Below are 22,787 nucleotides of genomic sequence, written 5' to 3'. Positions count from 1 at the left end.
CCCTGCAAAGATCAAAGGCGCAGAGCAACGCCACCACCCTGCAAAGATCAAAGGCGCAGAGGAACGCCACCACCCTGCAAAGATCAAAGGCGCAGAGCAACGCCACCACCCTGCAAAGATCGAAGGCGCAGAGCAACGCCACCACCCTGCAAAGATCAAAGGCGCAGAGGAACGCCACCACCCTGCAAAGGTCAAAGGCGCAGAGGAACGCCACCACCCTGCAAAGATCACAGGCGCAGAGGAACGCCACCACCCTGCAAAGGTCAAAGGCGCAGAGCAACGCCACCACCCTGCAAAGATCAAAGGCGCAGAGCAACGCCACCACCCTGCAAAGATCAAAGGCGCAGAGGAACGCCACCACCCTGCAAAGATCGAAGGCGCAGAGCAACGCCACCACCCTGCAAAGATCAAAGGCGCAGAGGAACGCCACCACCCTGCAAAGGTCAAAGGCGCAGAGGAACGCCACCACCCTGCAAAGATCACAGGCGCAGAGGAACGCCACCACCCTGCAAAGGTCAAAGGCGCAGAGCAACGCCACCACCCTGCAAAGGTCAAAGGCGCAGAGCAACGCCACCACCCTGCAAAGGTCAAAGGCGCAGAGGAACGCCACCACCCTGCAAAGATCAAAGGCGCAGAGGAACGCCACCACCCTGCAAAGATCAAAGGCGCAGAGGAACGCCACCACCCTGCAAAGATCAAAGGCGCAGAGCAACGCCACCACCCTGCAAAGATCAAAGGCGCAGAGCAACGCCACCACCCTGCAAAGGTCAAAGGCGCAGAGCAACGCCACCATCGCAGCTCCTACTCCTAGGCTTACTTACTCTCATCATAATCGCCTGTCTCCACGTTGAATATCACTTTCTGCAGAACACACATCAAAGTGACAGACAACAACAGCTCAAACTTTGCTCAGACAGCCATGGATGCATATGCATGCACATTCAACAACAATCAACCACATTCATGCATATTTATGTACTTTACTCTTTTCGTTCCACCGGATTTTCGTTTGTACTAGGCTCTGCACGCCCTCGTGTACGTGTATTGAGCACTGTGACCGGGTAGTCAAGGTTCTTCTGTCTACTTTACTCTCCATCTCCTTGCCTTGGCAGAGCACTCTACACACCCTGATGTTTTCACTTTGAAGGAAGTTCCCAAAAACGAACAGCAAAAACGAGTCAAGTATTTGACTCCTCTTTATACTAATGACCTACATGTACATGTACTACTGTTTTGACAAAAAAAACTTGGGCTGGGTTTCCAACATGTAGACAGTCCTACCAGAATACAGATAGCTCTGAGTATTCCAAAACAGCATACGTGAAGTAAGCAGTGTAGATACATCATGTGATAGAAGAGACAGCTACTAGATGTGGAGGAATACACACACCACAAGCCTGCTTATCTGTCAGTTTTACTTCCCGTCTGGCCATTTCATTCGACTGGACGTAACCGCTTACAACTTTATGATCTTTCATCTAAGCATGCATTGCATACCTATGTGTGCCTTGCATATGTTATGCATACATGGCACATATCTATGTGTGCCTTGCATATGTTATGCATACATGGCATATATCTATGTGTGCCTTGCATGTGTTATGCATACATGGCATAATCTATGCATGCATTGCATTGCATAGTACATTTCTTTGAACAGCTACTATACTGGTACTACACTGTAACCAAGGAAAAAAAGAAAAAAAGAAAATCACCAGTCGGCAAACACACAGACTTACAATGCCACAACTCGGCGGCGGTGGTGGAGCTGTAAGCATAGGTGGGAGAGAAGTGAGTTTAGAGACAGTCACCACAAACAAACATACCCACCCACTCATGTGCACCAGTGAACACTCTCATCAACTCACATATCCACCAACAAATCCACATACCATGCTCATCCACATACCGTGCTCATCCACTTACCTTGCTCATCCACTTACCTTGCTTAATCCTCAACACGGTCAACTACATGTGTGCTAGAATAGTCTGCTAGAATAGCTATCCAGTGTAGACAAAGAGACGTGGTAAGCACACATGCTCTTTCCCTGGGCACTGCAAATTCACAACTCATTTCACAGAATCATTTTCGATGTTTCGGCAAATTGCCATCATCAGGATGCAATATGGCAATTTGCCGAAACGTGGAAAATGATTCTGTGAAATGAGTTGTGAGTTTGCAGTGCCCAGGGAAAGAGCATGTGTGCTGACCACTTCTCTTTGACTTACGAAGCTGCAGGATGACTCACCCCTTCTACGTTCAGTGTAGAGAAGCACCCAAAACTCAATTCTGACAACTGTCCCACTAATTTTGATACAACAATCACAGTGGAACTAATGCAAGAAAGGTCCTGGCACAGAGAACAAGATGAGTAGACAGGGCTAGTGTGTAGACAGGACTAGTGTCCATGGAACTTGCACAACAACCTCAGCTGTACTTACGTGTACAATAGCAGCAGCCATAGGAGTCACAGACCAATGGTTGGTCAACCTGTGTCGGCAACAGCAGCAGCATTATAACACACACACACACACACACACACACATCACACAGACACATACACAGACGGCACACACACACCGTATGGTCAGGAGAGAGGGATTCTCGTAGCAAGGCCATGATGATTACACTGAGCAGCATGGCAGTGGGTATTCCCGCTGTCAGGAAAGAATTCCAATCTAACCATGAAATACATCAGTTCACTAACAGATTGAGGAAAAGACAGGCACTTCACACTGCGGGTGAATGGTACCCAGCAGAGATATCAGCGGGGATAGTGCTAGATAGAGACAGACACCTATACCGTATACACACCATATTACTGAAACAGAACTAAGCCGCAGCTCAATATCTAGTCACAGAGAAGGTTCAAAAGACAATCCTAACACACAGTGGTGAAATATGTCTAACGTTACTCGCACTCCCTTCCATGTTAGTCCAGTCTACCTGCCCATAATATACCAAGAACTTGTCCAATGATACAGGAGATTGATTGATACAGGAGATTGTAAGCTATCACCACTAGTACCTGCTGTTGAAATAACATGCCCACACATACACATACCCACACAATACGCATACCCCCCCCCCCACACACACACGTGCACACACACACACACACACACACACACACACACACACACGTGCACGCACACACACACACACACGGGGAACAGCACAGCCAATACTGGCAATACAACTTACAGGACATGTATCCGGTGCACAGTCTGCATTGGGCCGACTACGATATATCATTCGACCATTACACAGCGTGTTCTCCGTTACATTCGGTGAACATCTGTCAGCGGGGCACAGTGGCACTGTCGTCCAGTTCTGGGATGAGCACTAGTATAACACACAACAACAACAACACCACACAAAGACACAAAGACACATACACTCACCCACTACCGTCATAACTGGAACCATACGGCAAGAAGGCACACACATACATTGCTATACCGGATACGAAAGCCTCTTAGGATGTGAGGAGTTACCGACAGGTGGTGACACATTTAAAAGTGGGCTGTGTTTCTGAGGCGTGGGAAGTAGTCGGTGCTCTTTACAAAAGGGTACCGACCCTCCTGATCAATTCTAATGATACTCGTACTCTTCATTGTCTCATTTATCAAAACAAATCGGGGATGGTGATTGCTCAAAATTGAGAAAGTAAAGCTGTGTCTCACCACTTACTACCCAGAACACTATGATGTGAACCTCTTGCATTAAGTTACCAGTTACCAAGAATGTACAGTGCTCATGTAGGCTATGTGTGCTCTTGTCAAGATAGAAAAAACATGCACGCTTGCGCACACGCTTGCACGCACGCACACGGATACGCACCCCCCCCCCCCCCCCCCCCACACACACAATCATGTTCAATAATTTAGCAACTCAGTCAGACAGTCAAGAAGACTAGTGATCTTGACCTATCCTTACATTGCATGTTCCCACCACAGTCTCTGCAGGTCAAATCAACATACATACACATACAGGCCATGTCAACATACATACACACAGGCCATGTCAACATACATACACACAGGTCATGTCAACATACATACACACACAAGCCATATCAACATACATACACATACACATAGGTCATATCAACATACATACACACAGGCCATGTCAACATACATACACATAGGCCATGTCAACATACATACACACAGGTCATATCAACATACATACACATAGGCCATGTCAACATACATACACATAGGTCATGTCAACATACATACACATAGGTCATGTCAACATACATACACATAGGCCATGTCAACATACATACACACAAACAAAAGACAGCAAAGAGAAAACACAGACACAACATATTAAAAGTGGTCGTGATTGGTACAGGATTGGTACAGGATTGGTACAGGATTGCTATAGGATTACATGTCATGGGCAGCAGTCCAGCAGTCAGGGTTTTGCAATGTCAGTAAGAATGTGGACAGCCTTTAGTCCTACGGTCAGATTGAGCATTCAGAAGCCATTGATATGAGCAGTGCAATAGTTGATAAGAGTGCTGATTGAAATCATCCATGCAATAATGCTCGCCTGTATGCTCTCATTCTGATAAAGAGCTAATGAATGGTATATAATCAACAACCCACTGGGTATGGCCTGAAGTCAATGACAACACTTTGTTAGTGACTTGCACCATGATATGAATTTCTGTCCTAGCTAACACAAAGGGATAACCTCTCCCAATGCACTGTCTTCTTGAATGTTTCACATCTCTAAAGCTGCTCCAATCTCTGATTACATCCCACTTGTACATGTACATACCTTGAACAAGACAAGAACATTCAGCACATTCCCTTTGCAGCTTGGTCAAGTTGGAAGATATACATTCAGCTCCAGAAGTCACAATATCAACAGTGTAGTTTCCACACTGAGCCAGGTGCACAAAGGCAAGACATAGGCAATCCGCATTCAGGTGAGTAGACAGTGGGAGATCATAGTAACAAATAAGACAGAAATCAATATCCAGGAAAGACATGCCAAAGATCGGAATTAATATTTACCCCCCCCCCCCCCCCCTTTCCCGTATAGAACTGATCTTATGCTGGGTGTAACTTATCGTGCCTGACTGCATGATTGTGGGTATGGACTATTGTGCATGACTTCATCACAACAAGTGAGGACATCACGGAGGATTTAGTTTCGTTTTAATATGTTACACAGTGTGATGGAGATGCATAAACTTGTTCTGTCAACAGTACATGTGCAGATCTTGTCAGTGTACTCGTGAGTTGCAAAGCTGACAGGGTGCCAAGCCACCATCCATGCAGTCACAGAAGAACATCACTTACGTCTGAGACATCCGGAAGAGGAGCAGGAATGGGAACAGCTGGGCAGTTCACAACCCGAGCTAGTGTTCAGACAAAGCAGCAAATCATAAACAACCACAACAACGGTAAGAATAGTTCTCCACACGAGAACAGCAACAACCCAAGTAGCTCACTATATGAGAGAGAGAGAGAGAGAGAGAGAGAGAGAGAGAGAGACAGAGAGACAGAGAAAGACATTGCGCGAAATCACGCGACACCTGTACATTTTCGATCTGCGGGATGAAGATGACGACGCCCATGCATCAGGTATCAGGGGGTAGTAAGATACTGGTATATTACTACTCCACGCCTCAAATTGTGCTGTCAAGCGTATGCGGGGGAGTGTAGCATGCCATCCCTTACACTTTCCAGCTCAGGGTTACCCTCGCTACCAATGGACGAAATTTCAGGGTCACAGCTTGCGCAACGGCTTTGTCCTGTGCGAATGGCCACTCGACATACTCAGCACAAATTTTCTATTGCATGCATGCACAAAATGTTCAACTTTCGTATTTTTGGCGACTTTACCACCGTCGTGGAGGCTGGTTGGTGAGGAGCAGGTAGCCATCCCTTGTGGAATCAAACACATGGTTCCACAGTGTGGCTGATTCCGCAAGAGCCAGGTCCATACGAGGAACATTCGCTTTGTCTTTTGCCATCGAAGTAAGTCACTTTTCTTGTTCTCAGTGTTTTTTACGTTCAACGTTTCTGAGATTTTTGAATTATTCACTTTTCATTCTTTCATACTTTATTTCTTCATGTTCACTGCCTCACTTGCCTTCTGATCTGGAGAATGTGACGGAGGTGACTGTTGGTTACTGCCTGGTATAACGGTTGTCGTGCTGTTGCTGTATTTCCGTCCTGCTCGCGACGTTGTAGATCACAAACAATTTGAAATCACATGAATTGTACTTACCGTCGTGCGTGCGGTATTAGGAAACACTGTGCAGATTAGATCGTCGCAATGTATCTATATGTGTGTCTGGTCATCCTGTGCCACGCAAGAACTCCAACCAGACGCATTCGTCCTCGGCCCTGTTGATCGATTGTCCACTCGTCTTTCCTTGAAGAACGATCGATCAAAAAAATCGAGCTCGAGGACTTTTTGCAAAAAAACGGCTGAAAAAAGGAAGAAAAAATGGTGCTCAGAATGAGATTCGAGTACACAACCATGGTCCCAGCAGTTTATGTGGATGTCGCTCATAGATGCGCGATTTCGCGCAATGAAAGAGAGAGAGAGAGAGGAGAAAGTGATGGCAGGTATCATGTGTGGGAAGAGAACCGTAATTCTAAGCTAATCCTGCCATGAAAGCAAGGGAACAACCAATGCAGGCAAAGAAACAAAAGCCAATGTCACAGGGCTGCCATTTTTCTGTGAGTAGAAATCTGAACAGGCCTCGGTAGGGGGGGGGGGGGGGGGGGGAGGTAATAATGGGAGGCAGTGCCCCATCTAGAGGCCAGATCACTTTTTAGGATTTCAAGGGCCCGAAACATGGGATCGGGGCACTTTTGTGAACAATCGAAATAGCGAAGCAGATTTTCGGTCGGTTTGTCGGAACGACCTATAAAATCCAGAATATTCCCGAAAAATCGAAACAAGTGGCAGCCCTAATATTGTCATGGATAAAGTTCAACAATAAAACTTACGAACACATTGGTATGTTGGACAGCAGTCACATGTGTCAACATTCCCACTGGGTTCTGTGGTATGCAGCTCATTACACTGCAGGTAACCAGAACAAGAACAACAAACAAAACAAAATTAAATATATTCTCTTTTCTTGAGAAGACCAGTGAAGCACAGGGCTGACAAGGCCGGTGTGGAACAGGGGACGCAGGACAACGTTGAGGCAAGAGTCTCGAAACTGAAGTTCAAGTTTCACACTCTCTTTGCCAGGCCACACGATAACAGCTTTCCCCTTCCCTATGCAGGTAGATTATCAACTGCAGCCTTCAACTCCACTCCTGCACCAGCTGTGAGCACCGGGGTTGGGTTTGCCTCACATAGAGAAGTGACCAGGTGAGCTTGCGCAGCTTTGTGGTTGCCAGGTTTTTAATATCGCTGTTATTGCCACGATACAAAAATGATACTGCCTCTAGCAGTGCAATGCCTAATGCCGCCTCTCAAGAAAAAACACAAGCAAGGGTAGCATTTTCATCTCCGTGGTAGGGAGACAAGACTCGCCACATTTGCATCCTGAAAACATAATCAGCACATTGAAAATGCAATCCTGTCAGGGGCGTCGGAAGGTATTTTAGTTTTGGTACGATCAGCCATCTGAAGTACAATTTACTCTTGGGGGAGTGGTGGCTGAGCAGAAAATTTTGGAAATTTACATCCCAGATCAGTGTATTTTACTGATTCATGGGGTACCTGGGGCATAAAGTGGTACGGTCAATACCGTAGTGACCGTACCGTGTCCGACGCCCCTGCCTGTACTCGAACTCACCTGATGACAAGTTGGAGGTGGTGGACACAAATCACGATTACATTCTGCAATGAGAGGACACACAGAGACCAACATACACATTGGCAGAAGAGCACAGCAGACATCTGCAGCTGGTGATTGAAACCAAGTCGATTGAAATGTCATGGATTGCAAGTCATGAGCCCTGGTGATGAGAAGGTACTCGTACTACCGCTACAAAGTGTGCACACGTGCACACACAAAACCAATATATTACATGTCTAATGGATGTTTGAATATTCTGTACACACGTAGGCACACACATACACACAAAACCAATGTATGCATGTTTCAATATTCTGTAGACACGTAGGCACACACATACACACAAAACCAATGTATGCATGTTTCAATATTCTGTACACACGTAGGCACACACATACACATAAAACCAATGTATGCATGTTTCAATATTCTGTACACACGTAGGCACACACATACACACAAAACCAATGTATGCATGTTTCAATATTCTGTCATCACAATAAGTGTACAGCAAGCATGGTCAAGCAGAGAAACTAGTAGTTTCCTATTTGAAGTACATTACAGCCAACACTGGCACTAGGATGGATTTGGTTCACTTACGCTTTTGACTTGCACAGCATGCGAATCCAGGATCAAAAGGAGTGAGGCTAAGTGGCAGTGTAATCCCAACTGATTGAGGATCTCGGCTGGTAATTGTCTCACAACCCTGCAGGTAGACATACAAGAACTCAGTATGAATGACTATTCTGGAGAACGCTGACAAGAAGTTCCCAACCCTGCGGCGGATGTAAGAGGCCCTGCAGCCCATAAAGCATGTGACTGCCCACCATAGCAGGAAAAACGAAACCCGGGTCTGTAGTTCACCCATCACGGCATCACCTTATCAACACACCAACATCACACACCAACACACCATCACACCAACATCACACACCATCACACACCAACACACCGACATCACACACCATCACACACCAACACACCGACATCACACACCATCACCAACACCATCACCAGCACCAACTTTTAGACTTAGCTTCGCTTTTATTCTCTATTGATCGTTCCAGCTTGTTTTGACTTAAAATAGCTCTTTTTTCTGCCATATATGTCTTCCTGCATGACATCTACCCCGCGTCACTCACTTCTTATTCCTTAGGAGACTCCCCTTCATAGGTATCCACTTGCCTTTGTCAGACCACTGAGCTAAAACGTCATGTCAATGAATGCTAGCACAGTAAACAATGTGACGTGTTCACCAGTAGCAACTTACCGTGCAGTTAAATGGACATCTGAATTCTTGAACACAGCTAGATGGACATTCTGCACAACGCCAAGATAGCACACACAGAACACAAATGAATCTGTACCCCGTACATGTTTCACCCAACGTCTAGTGGTTGCTGCATTAAAGTGGCATTGGCATCAATATCACAAAGGTGTGAAGCACAAATAGCCCCATTCCATATGTCCTATCCCGATTTGCTACACTCCAGAAGCATACCACTTTAATACTTTGCCATATCAACATTGGAGCTGTAATCAAGGTGAGTATTGATACCATGCTCAGAGCTGAGAACCAACTGACTATGTATCTTCTATCCATGATAGCATACACATTACCCCTGGCTTACCACAATGCCCACACTCTTCACAAGCAACTGCAGGGCAACTTATCACAGAGGACATCACCGGTCTCTTGACACCGACAAAGCCCTGTTGCAAGACATGTAGACACAAATGTTTAAACATTCAACTTCTTGTCGTAGTCATGCTTGCTGCAAGCTTCCATCAATTACACTTTCAATGAGAAACGATGTATTGCTCTACACACACACATGATGTATTGCTCTACACATACATGCCTGTGTTGCTCTACACACACACATGACTGTGTTCTTACACATACACATGTACTGTATTATGTGTATCTGCGCTTATCCACAATCATGTACCAATTTCACATACATCTGTTGGTGCCTGACTGAGCAATGAATAGGCCGGCACTACATGTAAAATGGTGACGACGGAGCATACTGCAATGTGAATCAGAGAGCGGAGAATGATAGAGGTGATTCCCTGTAGAAGCAGGTGAGTGTATTGAAGAGCACTTCAGATATCCATGATGCATATCTAACTCAGCCCTGAGGAGGGGAAATTCCCACTCTGTGTGTGCATGGCATGTTTTCTAAGAGCTCTCAACTTACCAGTGGACAGTATAGATCTAGTTCATACTGTGTGACATGGTCCGCCATTGGGACAGGGCATGTTGAATTGTATTCTGTCAAGAAAAGCATACCATGCCACATCAACAGAATAGATGAGGCTTTAAAAGGAGGTTGGTGACTGCTGCATTATCTATCACAAATCGAAGATCTTCACACCCCACGTTTTCTTTTATTGATTTTATTGTTATCCGCGGATCACATTTGACAGGGTTCTCTGAGATACAACTGAATCTTCTTCATCCCTATGCCTAGTGTCTAGTCTAACAACTTCATGACTTTACCACCGCTATCAGCATGGTTTCTTTACCCTAAAAACTTCCAGTAATGCAAATCGGATTGGCTACTGGGCATTTAATAGTAGTAAATCACACATGCCACCAGGATGACCTGTCCCCCTCCCCCCCCCCTTCACCCCTCCCCTTCTTCTCCTCCCTTCCAGTAGCACTTACCACAGTCTGAGTAGGTGTCATGACACTGACAAGGTAGGCCAATACCGTGCGACGTGACACGACGTGAGCCACACTGCAGGCACAGGCACAAAACCGGAGAACTGCTCACTCACATTGAACACAAGAACTGCTCACTCACATTGAACACAAGAACTGCTCACTCACATTGAATACAAGAACTGCTCACTCACATTGAATACAAGAACTGCTCACTCACATTGAATACAAGAACTGCTCACTCACATTGAATACAAGAACTGCTCACTCACATTGAATACAAGAACTGCTCACTCACATTGAATACAATAACTGCTCACTCACATTGAATACAAGAACTGCTCACTCACATTGATTACAAGAACTGCTCACTCACATTGAATACAAGAACTGCTCACTCACATTGAATACAAGAACTGCTCACTCACATTGAATACAAAAACTGCTCACTCACATTGAATACAAGAACTGCTCACTCACATTGAATACAAGAACTGCTCACTCACATTGAATACAAGAACTGCTCACTCACATTGATTACAAGAACTGCTCACTCACATTGAATACAAGAGCTGCTCACTCACATTGAATACAAGAACTGCTCACTCACATTGAATACAAGAACTGCTCACTCACATTGAATACAAGAACTGCTCACTCACATTGAATACAAGAACTGCTCACTCACATTGAATACAAGAACTGCTCACTCACATTGAATACAAGAACTGCTCACTCACATTGAATACAAGAACTGCTCACTCACATTGAATAAAAGCACATTTCAAGATTCAGCCAGCAACAAAGATGATGATAACAAGGATACCAGTAAGTGACTGAGTCACACTGTACTTACACAGCATTCTTCAACTTCTCCGGGCAGCACACACTCTGCACAAAAACACAGGGACAGCATAAAGCAATTTAGGCATCGATTAACACATGAGAGTATCATGATACTGTCTCTCCGTACAACCTCGTTGTGCCTCTCCGTACTGCACTGTACAATCCAGTGCAGTAGTACAGTACACAGAGGCAGCACAGTATCTGATGCCTACAGTGCATGGTCATTGTTGCAGAGAGCACACCAGCAACAGACAAAGGAAGCATACCGGTACTACTTTTTGCAAATCCAAGTTTTAAGGTCCACGGTGATAACAAAATGCAGCATCATGACCACCAACTTGCTCCCTTTGGCTATTTCAGAGTGATACATTCAACCAGAGCACGCTGCACTCTTGCTTCCTGTCAACAATGACCAAGTCTGGTGCAACATGTAGAAGGCAGTCCATAGGGAATCCACGGTAAAGCACACCGAATACAGATCATAATGGATGGTGAGTGAAAGAATCGCCTGGCTTGGTATGTACATATCCATTCTCACAAGTACAGTACAAACTAGTGCTGAAACGAGTACGCCGAGTACTCGAGTACCCGCTCGTTGAGTACTCGACTCGATATCAAAAAAGGACTCGATACTCGATAAATGAATAAATAAAATAAAAAACTAAAAAAACTTGATAGCGACGTACACCATGGTACACGTCCGTCGTCCATGTGGCTTTTTTAAATTTGTGTTTATTGAAGGATATCGAATTGCGTAAATGGTGTGCAAAAAATGGGTATGTGGTACTGACATAATATATGCGCATGTGTGCTTATAGAGTACTCGATACTCGACTCGATAGTGACAGTACTCGCTCGATAGCTTATAGAGTACTCGTTTCAGCACTAGTACAAACATCTCGACTAACCTGGTACCGTGCAACCGCAACTGTCTGTCCTCAGGATGGTATCCTGCAGGCACACATTGCATGATTATACAAACAGGCATGGGACCGAGGAAAAGAGTTCACACAGTACCATGTCCCCTACCAATGATGTATCACTACAATGCCATAGACCCTTGGTACCAGGCAACACTACCGAGTACAGTCAACCTGGCGAATATAGTCAACCTGGTGAATAACGACATTGGGTAAAACAACAACTCGCGAGTAACGGCACAATCTCCAGACCTAGTGACCATTTGACTGCACACTTTCAACTTCACGAATAACGACAACTCGTGAATAACAACACTTTTCTCCGGGACGACCGAGGATGGTTATTCTCAAGGCTGACTGTACACTGTTGTTCCTAACCCCTTGCTACCAGCCATCAGTCTGGCTCACTTCACATCCATGATGACACGAGGCCACTGAGTACACCTTATGATGCATTATGTCATTGAATTATGATGCATTATGTCATTGAATTACCTGACACTCCTCAAAACCGAAGAAATCAAAATACAGGCATGCTGCAAGTGAGAACAAAGACAGACGGCAAACTTCCACTAAAATCGTATGTAACAAGAAGCCAAGACTTGGAGAGCAAACACGTTCTAACATGTAATTCAACTTAGTTCATCAAGGGGTAACTACAAAGAAACATTGGCATAAAAATAGCACGTGCCATGTTTAAGGATGATACTCATTAGATTCCGGCTTCTCATATTTCTAAGAAGCCTGCGTGTATTTCCCGGAACATTGCATGCATCACTTCTCACGTATGTAGTCATAGCCCCTTGAACCCCCAACCCCCAACCCCCAAGCCCCAAGCCCCAACCCCCAGCCCCTTGAACCCCCAACCCCCAACCCCCAACCCCCAGCCCCTTGAACCCCCAACCCCCAGCCCCTTGAACCCCCAACCCCCAACCCCCAGCCCCTTGAACCCCCAACCCCCAACCCCCAATTGATGGTGAGCAAAGGTTATAACTCACAGCACGTCTCCTCAGCACAGCATAGACCAGATGACGCGTCTCCAGTGCACGTTCCATGCCTTGAAATGGACGGTGTTTTAGCACACTGATTAAACCACACACAGAGTAGAGAAAACAAAGAAGATATGTGTATTTAGTGTTGGTTCCTTGGCTTGGTGTTCTTCAGGTAGTGACCAGTATACATTCTTCTCTCTCGTTATGGTCAGCACTATGGCAGCATGGGCCATGTCTGCAGCAATATTGCTGCAAAGGTAAAACTCAAAGCTGTTGCTTACAGCCGTGCTTACAGCCTAGATGCTGTTGCTACTCGGAAACTCCACGTTGCAGAGAAGAATGTCAGTGCGTGGCAGAAAGATGACGCTGCACTGAAGAGCTGAATGGCAAGCGGTCTAGGAAAACTGGCGGTGGCTAGAAGACAAAACTTCCCGAACTGGAGGAGCGGCTGTCTGAGTTTTTCAAGGTGAAGAGAGAGAAAAAACTGCGCGTCAGTCGGGTGCGACAGCAGAAGAAAGCATTGGCCATTTACAAAGACCTTGTTGACGATGCAGAGTTCCAAGCTGATGATTTCGTTGCCTCCGATGGCTGGCTCATCCACTTCATGCCCAGGAAACATATCATTCTGCGTCGAACAACTACAACGTGCCAGAAGCCACCACAAGAATACATTTCGAAAATTGTCGACTTTGTTTCGTTTGTGGAGAAGTGCATCGCCAACAAGAGCATCAAGGACAGTGGCATTTATGCATGCGATGAGACAGCTGTCTGGCTTGGCGCTATGTCCGGTTCAACACCTGCCACTGCTGGAGCGAAGGAAGTGTCAGTTCGAACGACAGGACATGACAATATGTGCATCACTGTCCTGTAGTGTGGGAAGGCTGACGGCATGAAACTCAAGCCGTTCATCCTTATACTCACTGTCCTGTTGTGTGGGAAGGCTGACGGCATGTAACTCAAGCTGTCATCCTTATACTCACTGTCCTGTTGTGTGGGAAGGCTGACGGCATGAAACTCAAGCCGTTCATCCTTATACTCACTGTCCTGTTGTGTGGGAAGGCTGACGGCATGTAACTCAAGCCGTTCATGCTTATACTCACTGTCCTGTTGTATGGGAAGGCTGATGGCATGTAACTCAAGCCGTTCATCCTTATACTCACTGTCCTGTTGTGTGGGAAGGCTGACAGCATGTAACTCAAGCCGTTCATCCTTATACTCACTGTCCTGTTGTGTGGGAAGGCTGACGGCATGTAACTCAAGCCGTTCATCCTTATACTCACTGTCCTGTTGTGTGGGAAGGCTGATGGCATGAAACTCAAGCCGTTCATCCTTATACTCACTGTCCTGTTGTGTGGGAAGGCTGACGGCATGAAACTCAAGCCGTTCATCCTTATACTCACTGTCCTGTTGTGTGGGAAGGCTGACGGCATGAAACTCAAGCCGTTCATCCTTATACTCACTGTCCTGTTGTGTGGGAAGGCTGACGGCATGTAACTCAAGCCGTTCATCCTTATACTCACTGTCCTGTTGTGTGGGAAGGCTGACGGCATGAAACTCAAGCCGTTCATCCTTATACTCACTGTCTGTCCTGTTGTGTGGGAAGGCTGACGGCATGAACTCAAGCCGTTCATCCTTATACTCACTGTCCTGTTGTGTGGGAAGGCTGACGGCATGTAACTCAAGCCGTTCATCCTTATACTCACTGTCCTGTTGTGTGGGAAGGCTGACGGCATGAAACTCAAGCCGTTCATCCTTATACTCACTGTCTGTCCTGTTGTGTGGGAAGGCTGACAGCATGTAACTCAAGCCGTTCATCCTTATACTCACTGTCCTGTAGTGTGGGAAGGCTGATGGCATGAAACTCAAGCCGTTCATCCTTATACTCACTGTCCTGTTGTGTGGGAAGGCTGACGGCATGAAACTCAAGCCGTTCATCCTTATACTCACTGTCCTGTAGTGTGGGAAGGCTGATGGCATGAAACTCAAGCCGTTCATCCTTATACTCACTGTACTGTTGTGTGGGAAGGCTGACGGCATGTAACTCAAGCCGTTCATCCTTATACTCACTGTCCTGTTGTGTGGGAAGGCTGACGGCATGTAACTCAAGCCGGTCATCCTTATACTCTGCAAGCGGCCTATTACTGCTCTTGTATCAAAGTTTGGCAGTTGGGCATGCTTGGTGTTTGAGGGCAGTCGGGCATGCTTGGTGTTTGAGGGCAGTCGGGCATGCTTGGTGTTTGAGGGCACCAGCTGGATGAACCGGCAATTTACAGTTGACTTTCTCGACAAGGTCATCGCTGGCAGAGTCTTCCCAGTTCCACTTCTGCTGACTTGATACAGCTTCCGGTACCATATCAATCAGCCCACAAAGGACCATCCAAAGAAGCTGAAAATCGACGCTGCTGTATTCCAAGAGGATGCACAAAGTTTATCCAAGTTCCTGATGTGTTTTGGAACATGCCCTTCAAAAGCAAGCTGCGTGGGCTCTACGATGCCTGGATGGAGGGTGATAATGGCACAATGACAGCGGGTGGCAGTCCCCGTCCATCTCCGTTGGAGGATGGTGATAATGGCACAATGACAGCAGGTGGCAGTCCCCGTCCATCTCCGTTGGAGGGTGATAATGGCACAATGACAGCAGGTGGCAGTCCCCATCCATCTCCGTTGGAGGATGGCGTGGACTGGGTAATGCAGTTATGGGACTCACTGTTCTGTCGTGGTCAGTATCCTCGGCATCTGTGTCATTGACTTCTTCATTACCCTCATCGATCTCGTCCACCACAGTCGGCAGAAAGCGTGGTCAGCGACCTAAAAAAACGCCAGATGTTCTATCAAGTGGACAAGTGACTCGCTCCAGCAGATGTTCTCTCAAGTGGACCAGTGACTCGCTCCAGCAGATGTTCTCTCAAGTGGACCAGTGACTCGCTCCAGCAGATGTTCTCTCAAGTGGACCAGTGACTCGCTCCAGGGAAAATTAGCGGAGCTACTATCGTCTTCGTCCTCATCATGACATCACAAGTAGCTTCGAGATTGCCAGTGGATCCATCAATAGCATCGGCAGTGACATCACCGTCATGATCAACATGATCTCAAGATCCTTTGTCCTTATCTAAACCGTCATCGGAATTATCATCGCAACATCCATTGTCATCAGCCTAAGTGTCTTTAGCATCGTCATCAAGATCATCCTCTTTTAAAAATGGCAAGAGTTTCACGGACCAACAGGTCGGTTTCATAATCTCTCAACTCCAAACCCTGTACTGGTCCGGGTAGTGTTGTTAGGGTGGAGGAGTCTGCTGTAGCTAACCATTATTTCATGTAGACTAGTGATGATTGTTCTATTATGCTGATGATCGTTTTCCGTTTGTTCTCATTCACATAGTCAAATGCATTTGTAAGTATCGGAGTCTATCTACAATCTTTGCCACTACACCGGTCCTGTGCAAGCAGAAGAAGAATTTGTCCCCGCTGAAATTGTTCGTGAATTTAGATCAGTAGTACTCACTCTCATTAATCTGTCGCTTCTGGATGCTGTGCAATCTGCTTCTGATAGAGCTGCTTGGCTCGAAATTGTCAACAGATGCGTTGACCTCATGCAATGAGTGATATGCGAACTGTCATTATTATTATTATTATTACTCACTCTCATGTTTGCATGGTTACTTTCTGGCTGTAAATTTATCTCATTTTTGTCACCTGATGATTTGATTGGTATAATTTCTCTCAGCTCTCATTGTTCATGCTGAATAAGGTCTAAGTTACTACTTTGCAGTGTGCGTATTTACATGAGCTATTAGTGAGGTTCTGCTACAAGTGAAACATTGAGAAATCATGTAGAGAACGGGTGTCTGGGTTAGAGTCTACGGCTTCACGTGTTTTGGGTCCAGATTTCTACGCGTAGATGAGGTTCTCTATGTTGTGGCACACGTAAAGAAAATGCCTACGGATCTGCTGGGTATCATTCAAATCAGGCAGAAAACTGCCAATTTTGGAATGGGAAATTCCCAGTATACATTCCATAAATTTCTTCGCGTGAACGCAGAGCAGAACAGGTTTCCTTTATGTTACGGGAACGCGAAGAGTGTTCCCGGGATTCTTTGCGTCGCGTTCCCGTAACGTAGAGCAGAACATCACAATTTTGATTCGCCAGTAAATCCTTCTGATGAAGTGGCCTCGAAAACGTTTTTACATGACGTGTAGTTTTTCTTATGGTGGTCATACTGACTGCACAACTCACTCTATTCATTGTGTTCATATCATTCTTATTTCCACCGAAACTTTTAACATAAGTCAGCAAGTGCTGAAGATGAACCTTGCTGGAAAATCCGAATGATTTATCTCTTTTTCTTTTAGTGATTGGTGTAACCCAGAGACCGCTTGGAGAGTGTTGTGAACATGTACGGAGCAAGTGCTGTGCTTATATGTTTCAACATCCCTCTACCCGTGCTTATACTGGAGAGCACACATACCGTAATGTCATGTATTAATGCCAGGATCATTCCTGTAGAAGCCAATGTCAGTGCTAGGCTTCTACTTGAACCAGGTATTTCTATGTATGGCAACACTAGAATCAGGTATTTCTATGTATGGCAACACTAGAATCAGGTATTTCTATGTATGGCAACACTAGAATCAGGTATTTCTATGTATGGCAACACTAGAATCAGGTATTTCTATGTATGGCAACACTAGAATCAGGTATTTCTATGTATGGCAACACTAGAATCAGGTATTTCTATGTATGGCAACACTAGAATCAGGCTTACATGACGCCAGTGCATCTTGAAAATCAGGCTTGCATTCAAAATAGGCTTCTATACGAAACAGGCTTTAATACACGACACTACGGTATATCGGAGACCCTGCTTGTATTGTTTCAACCAGTAAGTCCATACAGAGCAAGAAGATGGAGACTCACATCGAAGCCTCCACAGATTTTAGAGGACGGGCAAGATGAGCAGTTGCATCCTGGAGAGCACAATATACAAGTACAGAGCATACACACACATGCACACACGTACATACATCAACCTCAAAACGGGGACATGGCTGTCAGATGGCAGGATGTGTGCGCGTGTGTGCTTATATTCAACAACGCAAACACACAGACAAACACACATACATGTACGTACACAGATACACATACACACTCACAGCACACACATACACCACACATACACCACACAAACAGACCAGTACACACAAAACATACAAAATACAGCAGGTACACAGAGATGATGTAGTAGTGGTCTTGTAGATGTTCTCGCAGCTACATTACATCCAATGAGAGCACATTGGAAGGTTTCGTTTCGCGATCACAACAGCCTGAACAGGTGCATCTACGGCTGGCATCACAAAGATCACATTTTTGCCAAAACATGCTGCCCAGATGCTATGTGTCAAGAGTGCCCCCCCCCCCCCACCCCACCCCACCCCACCCTCTCTCGAAAAGAGTGACAGCTTTGCTTACCGCAAGTATCACAGCATTGTCCGTTTGCTCTGTCAGCTAGTACTATCACTTGACCCTGTAAACAGTGCACATGTAAAGGTGATGATACAAAGTGAGATTGGCCCAAAGCCAAACATATAGCTAGTGATGTATGCATTGTCATTGTGAACATGCACACTAAGACTCAAGGCATACATAACAACAAGACTTTCACTTGATGCAACTATTCCAAGTCAAGCAAACATGGGCTCTTTGATAGCACAGTGCATGCACATGTAGCTGTACTTGGTGCATTTCTGGCAAGTCAAGGCAGTCCAGTCCATTACACACACTTACAGGTAGGTCGCAGGCACCAAGAGGTTCGCATTGCTCTTTGTCCCCTGAAGAAAGGAAGAAAAACAGGATATTTATAAAGATCACAATATTGCAATGGTCTCACTTCCTCCATCACTAAATGGGTGTTCATTTTCCTAACCAGAGATGATGTGAGTGAAACCCAGGTACTGCCACGAGGCTCTGGGAAAGATTATTGTAAACATCAGGGAAAGAAGCTCAGTCTGAATGGGTCTGAAAGAAGCTCAGTGTGAATGGCTGGTCTGACAAGAAGCTCAGTGTGAATGGCTGGTCTGAAGCTCAGTGTGAATGGCTGGTCTGACACAAACTGTGAATACTTTTAATGAAAGCAATGGCGGGGGAAAAGTAGGGCAGCAAAGATCACATAGTTATTCTAGTGCTTATCCAGTACAGGGAAAAAAGAAAAAAGGTGAACCTTTCTGAGAATCACCTAGTAACAGCGTCCCTGGCACATCATTCCTATCCCGTGAAGCAATGTTATAAATCATGGTCTCTGCTATTGCTATAGCTATTAGCCCCTACATTTGAAAAGAACCAAATTTGGACCTAGTTGAAAGGGAATGCTTGTCATTAGCACTGTAGTGGCGGTGTGTCTGTACTAAGACAACCAGTGCACAAGGACTTGAACAATAAAAAGGGGAAAAAGGAGACTTACTGCGGATATAGTCTCCACAGCAGTCACGAGTGGCGTCTCCTCTGCTAATAAGCTGATCTTCTTGGCCTGTACAGCGGCTTGGTGTGATCTCCCAGAACTCACACTGTTGCAGCAAGGCACACAACCAGAGAACAAGTCATACAACCAGAGAACAAGTCATACCGTGAACTGAGTTACTGAATAATTGCTCGCAATCTTCTCATCACAGATACTCAATTCTAAGCTAGACCATACTACAAGATCATCATTGCTAAATCGACCTATAGACATGTTTACACACAGTCACCATGGGATAGCACGCACTGGAACACTGAACATGCTACCACACTAGACCACACCAAAACCATTCAGTCAGTAACACATAGCAAGGGCCATGGACAACACACTTGTGCACGTCACGATGGATAACAATGATAGAAAGTTAGAAACGACCATGGATAACACCAGTGGTCGTAACAGTGGATAGCAGCAGTGTTGTGTTTCTTACGGCCGGGTAGGTGAGTGGCGGTTCAGGTTCACAGCTGCTGCAGTTACAATCTGAATACACAGCACAAAATGTCATACACAAGCTAAGCATCAGTACACTCGCAGCAGCTAGCCTTTCCATGAGTACAGAGGCACAACCATCGGCAATCAACACCAAAAGAGGAAGTTGCGGAGTTGGTAGAAGCACCAATATACCACTCATTCCACACAGGTGCCACAACGTCAGCTGCAGCTTTCCACATTCCAGACTAGTAGAAATAAGATCCTAGCCCACCGCTAGAGAGAAAGCATGGTTTGATTTATTACTACTAGGACTCACTCAGAAGAGTTGGATTCTTTTGCCGAGATCTTGTCCAAAGAACTCATTTCGAAAAATGTTGTTTTCCTTGGCCTACTTCGAAATATGAAGTGCAGCCTCCTTGGGCTCTCTGTTTCCCTTCAATTGTCTTCATCGGCAGGCGTTTGTCTCTAGCCACCCCATGCACTTACATGCAAATGCAGTCAGTAATGCAGATTATAATCTACTCCAAGCAATGTGTGTATGTGTGCTGCATGTAGGTGTGTTAGACAACATGCTACGTTAGCTGGAATTGATCAGTACTTTGGTACTGGACTGCTGGTATGTATCACTCACTGCATGTCGGACAACACTCGTCACTTGAATAGTCTGCCGGTATGTACACCTCATTCTGTGACAAAAAAGGACAACAGACACATTGCGTATTATTCTACTACTTCAAAGTAATGCTATGAATGGACTGTGTTTGATGCAATCACATACCATTGCAAGGAACCTTGGGGAAAATCCAAGAACTTTGAAGTGAGTATTTATGGGAAACCCCATCATTACCACAACCTACTAGTAACAATCTCTTTCCAACACCTCGCTGTGTTTCTTGTACTTAGAGCACCCTGGCTTTGATGCTTTGAACTGGTTTAAAATGATTTGTTGTTCTCTAGACCTCAATGCGATCGCACCTGAGCTCTGCTGATGAGGCGGAACAAGATCAATACAGCTAACTGTCTGGAGATTGACATCTATACTACGATGACTAGGGCAACGGCCAAACAAGTCTGTGTTGTGCGAATCTGCATACATCTGAATACCATTGTGTAACTTGGCGCCTTGAAAAATCGCAGGATAATATATGTAGCTAATGGGAAAATAGATTGCATGAGATGACGACAAACATTGTCCTATGTTGGAACGTATTGGGGACTGCTGAAAATTGACTAAAATAGATCAACATGGCTAGCATGTGGACTTTTATGTGGACTTTTTCCCATGTTGTTGCATATGATACAACTTGAAACATGTGCATTTTAGCAAGTGTTAACACATACACGTAATGTGCATCCCTAAGGAAAAACAGTGGAGATGGTCGGTTGACACTAGCGTAAATAGAAAAAGACAGTGCCGCAGTATACCATATTTGAGCAGGCTAGATCATCGCATGTTTGGTTCCCTATGCAGAGAGAGAGAGAGAGAGAGAGAAACACAAACAGCAGAAGATGTGGAGGCCGCTCAAGAGAAGAACACAGCAAGGAAAGCATTGTCCAGCAAACACACACAAACACACACACACACACACACACACACGCACATAGTCATATTGCTGGACACAATTATCACAGCAATCTCATCATGAGCAAGACATGTACGTATCAGTGGAATACATTCACAAAACATGACAGCAGTATTATAGACGACCGGTTGACTTACTGACAACTCTCCTTGAACAGCACACGTCACCTGGTGCCTGGTCACTTTCACATTTACCAATCCAGTTCGTTATCAATTGTTGACACTAATCAAAACAGAAAAAGTCAACAAATACACACCATGGACACAATAAGCGCCACATGAGCATGCAGAAACCTAATGGCCAGAGCTAGACTACTAGTATGACACGAGCTAGTTGTTTCTCAGGGTGGTGTACCCCCTACCCCTCCCATCTTCAAAATCAAAAGCTCCGCTGAACAACGCACGGTCTTTGCAACACCCCTGTTGTCCCTGTGATGCAGTGTGCATTGCATGCATAGCATGTATGCATGTACGCACTGCAGAGATCACCACGGTGCTGGTTCAGTGCAACAGTGAGTGAAAATGGCGATAGACAGCTCCAGTATCATGCTGGGCTCTACGTGTGGAGCAATACAGACTAGACTAGTCCGACTATGAACACACACATTCCCAAGTGCCCCTCTTCAATTTCAAACTGGCCACAATCCTGTTTCTTAGCCTACAACAATACAACTTGATTCACTGTACACCTGTAGCGTCATAACCATTTCTATATCGTATCTGAATGCATTGAAACTAATCTCGCTTCTGATGATGGCATATTCTGCACTGCAGGAGCAAGATGGTGTATGCAAATACTCACAGTGTTGGATTCCAGTTGAGGATCCGGCAAGCATTGTTCACAATCACAAACTGAAACACATGAAGACACGCCAACATACCACATGAGAGAAAGCAACAGCAATACTCCCATGCAACGCCCAGTGATGGCCAATGGAGTAGTCTACAAGCTTGAGCTTTAGAGTCAGCAGCCACACTGAGCAACCACAGTGAGCAACCACGCTGAACATGCAGGCAAGTGGATGTGGCTGGC

General features: G+C 45.5%; 1 protein-coding gene across 2 annotated transcripts in view; it reads right to left on the bottom strand.

Moving 5' to 3' along the window:
• The window catches only part of LOC135806591 (zonadhesin-like), a 131,243-nt gene that overhangs the window by 14,865 nt on the left and 93,591 nt on the right, over positions 1-22,787 (bottom strand). For both annotated transcript variants that reach the window (XM_065320792.1, XM_065320793.1), the window contains exons 106-132: positions 22,557-22,606; positions 21,893-21,977; positions 21,598-21,635; positions 20,804-20,858; positions 20,171-20,220; positions 19,684-19,786; positions 19,011-19,054; positions 18,696-18,750; positions 18,144-18,193; positions 13,232-13,316; positions 12,729-12,769; positions 12,222-12,264; positions 11,324-11,358; positions 10,471-10,543; positions 10,001-10,074; positions 9,428-9,509; positions 9,067-9,116; positions 8,397-8,502; positions 7,794-7,837; positions 6,991-7,066; positions 5,326-5,384; positions 4,799-4,904; positions 3,941-3,963; positions 3,206-3,346; positions 2,443-2,491; positions 1,740-1,768; positions 822-861 (exon numbers count right to left, since the gene is read on the bottom strand). In XM_065320792.1, the coding sequence (XP_065176864.1) occupies positions 822-861; positions 1,740-1,768; positions 2,443-2,491; positions 3,206-3,346; positions 3,941-3,963; positions 4,799-4,904; positions 5,326-5,384; positions 6,991-7,066; positions 7,794-7,837; positions 8,397-8,502; positions 9,067-9,116; positions 9,428-9,509; positions 10,001-10,074; positions 10,471-10,543; positions 11,324-11,358; positions 12,222-12,264; positions 12,729-12,769; positions 13,232-13,316; positions 18,144-18,193; positions 18,696-18,750; positions 19,011-19,054; positions 19,684-19,786; positions 20,171-20,220; positions 20,804-20,858; positions 21,598-21,635; positions 21,893-21,977; positions 22,557-22,606 (1,686 nt within the window). The remainder of the gene's footprint in view (positions 1-821; positions 862-1,739; positions 1,769-2,442; positions 2,492-3,205; positions 3,347-3,940; positions 3,964-4,798; positions 4,905-5,325; positions 5,385-6,990; positions 7,067-7,793; positions 7,838-8,396; positions 8,503-9,066; positions 9,117-9,427; positions 9,510-10,000; positions 10,075-10,470; positions 10,544-11,323; positions 11,359-12,221; positions 12,265-12,728; positions 12,770-13,231; positions 13,317-18,143; positions 18,194-18,695; positions 18,751-19,010; positions 19,055-19,683; positions 19,787-20,170; positions 20,221-20,803; positions 20,859-21,597; positions 21,636-21,892; positions 21,978-22,556; positions 22,607-22,787) is intronic.

Source organism: Sycon ciliatum, chromosome 1 (genome assembly GCF_964019385.1).
Source record: "Sycon ciliatum chromosome 1, ocSycCili1.1, whole genome shotgun sequence".
NCBI classification, from domain to species: Eukaryota; Metazoa; Porifera; class Calcarea; order Leucosolenida; family Sycettidae; genus Sycon; species Sycon ciliatum.
This window is presented reverse-complemented; position numbering and strand designations above follow the sequence as displayed.